This window comes from Pinus tabuliformis, chromosome 1_1, assembly GCF_031772625.1.
Source record: "Pinus tabuliformis cultivar Carrire ecotype Pingquan chromosome 1_1, CPIR1, whole genome shotgun sequence".
Lineage (NCBI taxonomy): Eukaryota > Viridiplantae > Streptophyta > Pinopsida > Pinales > Pinaceae > Pinus > Pinus tabuliformis.
In genome coordinates this window covers 426,889,704-426,893,339 of record NC_142297.1, presented here as the reverse complement: position 1 = coordinate 426,893,339, position 3,636 = coordinate 426,889,704, and the positions used below count along the sequence as shown (strand labels likewise).

The following is a 3,636-nucleotide window of genomic DNA, read 5'->3' as shown; positions in this document are numbered from 1 at the left end:
TCTTGTCCTAGTAAACGTTTGTTGTTTCATGGGTCAATGAATAATGACAACACAATTTTTTTTTCCAACGCCCAAGTCTCTAATTTGATATTCATTTAGACTAGTATATAGTATTCATACATCCCAACCCTATAACTAAAAATCAGTTAGTAGGCCTTAGGCATTAAAAATGGATGATACAATTAAATTTAATGAACTTGCAAGAGACAATCATGAGGACTCTTTGGGTTAAGGAGATCTTGAATAAGTACCCTCAAAGTAGCCAAGGATGCATCAATTTCAGTATTGAGATTTCTTTGTTCATGGTTGAGCTTTTGTTGTTCTCACTTCTAGTTTGGTGATGGTAGGTTTGGGTTCTTACTAAGATCCACGGTAATCAAGTCTCCTAAAATTCAATATGATGCTTCATTTTTTCTTTTCTCTTTTTTTTCTTTTATTTTATTTTTTAAGCCAAAATTTTCAATAAATAAATCAAGGATGTTCCATTGGACTTCTCATTCAAAATCTAAAGAAGAAAATCTAATTCATTGGCTTGGCACTCAGGGATGAAAACATTAATTGAAGAAGAACTAAAAATATATTGCATTGTCCAAAATAGTGAAGAAATAGGTTGTGCATGCATAAAAATGTGTCCTACCAAGAATGTGTGTGTGATGGTAAGAACATGTGCACATTCCTAGAAACATGCATGGTTCCCACAGAACAAGTTCACACTATTGAGCGATGCCAAGGTTGCACACTATTGAGTCATGCCAACGTTGCATCGTTGCACCCTAGCTGACATCCCAATAGGTAGTTTGAGGCTTACCTATCTTTGATGCCTAGATATGTGTGTGTACTCCTAGGAACAAACACACATTCCATGCATTCCTAATGGCTCTATTGCCACTTTTGGGTGATGATTAGCATGAGAGCACCCAACTATGTCTTGATTAATATAAAGAACAAAATAAGCGTTACCAAAGTAAGAACAAACTCTCATTAGCCCCGTAGTGAATCCCAGTGTTGGTCATCTCCAAAAACCCATTATAATGAAAGAATTTGTCATTTTATTAACACTAAAATCTTTGAACATGAAAATCATTTTCTCTTAAATTATCCATCATATACTAAACTAATTTGAAATTAAAAAATGTTTATCATTCTACTAATCTTTTTAACCTTTTAACTTAACAAATTAAGATAGTTCTCAATTATTTCTATTATTATTTTGAAATTACAAAAATAAAATTTAAAAAAATTCAAACAATACTTTTCCTTTTTACTCAAATAAATCATTTTCTATTTTATTAAATATTTAAAAAATTAAATTACTTTTACTATATATCAAGAGAAAAATCATTTTCTATTTTATTAAATATTTAAAAAATTAAATTACTTTTACTATATATCAAGAGAATTTTGAAGTATTTAAAAAATTTAAGTTACTTTTAGTTTCACTACGTGGCAAGGGAATTTTATAGAAAGATCAGATTTTGCCTTCAACATAAATATAATAAAAACAAAAAGAAATTCCAATTAGTCTTCCATAAATTTTAGGTCTTCCTAAATCAATTGAAATTCAACATCCATATAAAACTCACCGGGATTAAAATTCGAAACCCATGTAAAACTCCCCACCATTAAAATTCGAAATCCATTACCAAAATCCATATAAAATTTCCTTCCATTAAAATTCGAAATTAATCTAACACTCTGGTGGATCATCATCCATTTCTAAAAAAAAACCAAAAGAAATTTGCTTCATATTGATCGGACAGGGATCTTTCCCCTTGGATGTATAAGCCAACCTGTCCAAATTCACCATTGCCAAAGAAACCCTTAAAAAGGTAACAGAGAAAATATAACCTATCCAAATTCACTATTGTCAAAGAAACCCTTAAAAAATGTAACAGAAAAAATATACTATTTAGGACCAGTATTGAACAAACGCATCCAAATTCTTCCACGCTGCTCCCCCATCATTAGAGATGGCCGCTGCCGCTGCCACACTTACAGTCTTCACTCTCCGCTTCAGCTCCACCGCCGCAGCGTCCACCGCCATTAATTTTCGCACAGCTCTCTCCACCTCTTCTCTTTTAGCTACGCCATCGCTCATTTTAAGCTCCACTGCCACCTTTGCCGTTTCCACCAAAAGCAAAGCGTTGGCTGGCTGGTCGGAATGTAGAGGCAACGCGATCATTGGAACCCCCGCCGCCACGCTCTCGAGAGCGGAATTCCATCCACAGTGCGTAATAAAAGCCCCCGTCGCTTCGTGTGCCAGGATTGCCGCCTGCGGCGCCCAGGAGGACTCGATAATACACCGAACCCCAAGCCGCTGTTCATAGCCATCCGGCAGCACCTCTTCTTTCCACTTCTCCGCCATTGAAGAGGATTCCATGGTGAGTTTTGAGTCCAGCGGGCGGAGCACCCACAGGAAGGGCTGCCCACTCGCCTCCAGGCCCAGTGCCAACTCCGTCACCTGCGTCCGAGAAATATACGATTCTGATCCGAACGAGACGTACACGACGGATCGTGGCGTTTGCCGGTCCAACCACTCCACGATCTCGGCGTCCCGGGGTCTCCGTATTTTGTTATTCCCGGAAACATCAATCACCGGCCCGACAGCCCAGAAGGGCTTCCCTCCGACGCCAAATCTCTCCATATGTCGGACGTATTTTGGCTCCAACTCGGCAAAGGTATTAAAGAGGATCCCGTCCGCCAGCCGGCTCGTGAACTCCATGTGCTGCTCGATGTGGGTTAGCACAAAGTCGGGTATCACCTGAAACCTGCTCCTGACGTCTGCGACCTCCGGCATTGGCTCCCCCTCGTCGCAGCATTTCGATTCCCCAGACAGCCACAGCAGCGCGCTCGCGGGGAAGAACTTGAACGAACGGATGCCGAACTTGGCCGCCGCTGCGGCGGAGCAGCCCATGAAAAGGTCATATATGAGAACGAGGCGTTCGGGAGGCAGAAGTCCCCGCAAGTCGTAGTATTCGCGGCCGCTCAGCTCCGCCATGAGAGCCTCCAAGGGCTTCTGCATTTTCTGTATGAGATCGAATATGAGCGGCAGCATGTCGCGGGAAATGTTATTGACATTCTGGCAGCCCGCCTGCAGAGGAGAATCCGGAACAGATACATCCTGGAAATAGAGTGGCAGATCTTCCCACCCCTGCACTCGGGGTCGGAGTATTTGGAGGTTTGAAGGGAGGCTAACGTAGATGACTGTTACGCCCTTGGTCGCCAGCATTCTTGAGAGCTGTAAAAATGCATTGAAGTGACTGTGCGTTAAAAAGGGCAACACTACCGCGTATAATCTTCTGCTTCCCTCCATTGCGTTTGTTCCGACCTACTTTGTCTGCATGAGGTTCTATGTATAACGAAGTCGTTCGGAAATTAACATGCCTTCTCCATAATAACAAGAAAATTAATAAATATTTTGACCATTATTGTTACATATTTAATTAGTCATCGAGTATGTATTTATTAGTTTTGGAACGCGACAAATAGCAGAAAAATTATTTTCATATTTAATTGTATTAATGTAAAGTCAGAGAGTATCTATTTATTACATTTGGAATGAGACAAATATCAGAAAATAAATAAATATTTGGTCGATTGGTGTGCTGACGAAACGATCATAATATTACATATTTA

General features: G+C 40.0%; 1 protein-coding gene across 1 annotated transcript; it reads right to left on the bottom strand.

The window, feature by feature from the left end:
- Positions 1-1,639: 1,639 nt before the first annotated feature.
- On the bottom strand, positions 1,640-3,347 carry LOC149213524 (zeatin O-xylosyltransferase-like). The gene has a single exon (XM_089392044.1). It carries the CDS (start codon positions 3,311-3,313, stop codon positions 1,910-1,912), a length of 1,404 nt encoding a protein of 467 aa, XP_089248170.1. The 5' UTR covers positions 3,314-3,347; the 3' UTR covers positions 1,640-1,909.
- Positions 3,348-3,636: the final 289 nt, after the last annotated feature.

What these genes read in the sequence shown, in the direction of transcription:
- LOC149213524 (XM_089392044.1), bottom strand. Translation starts at nt 3,313, where the DNA reads ATGGAGGGAAGCAGAAGATTATACGCGGTAGTGTTGCCCTTTTTAACG.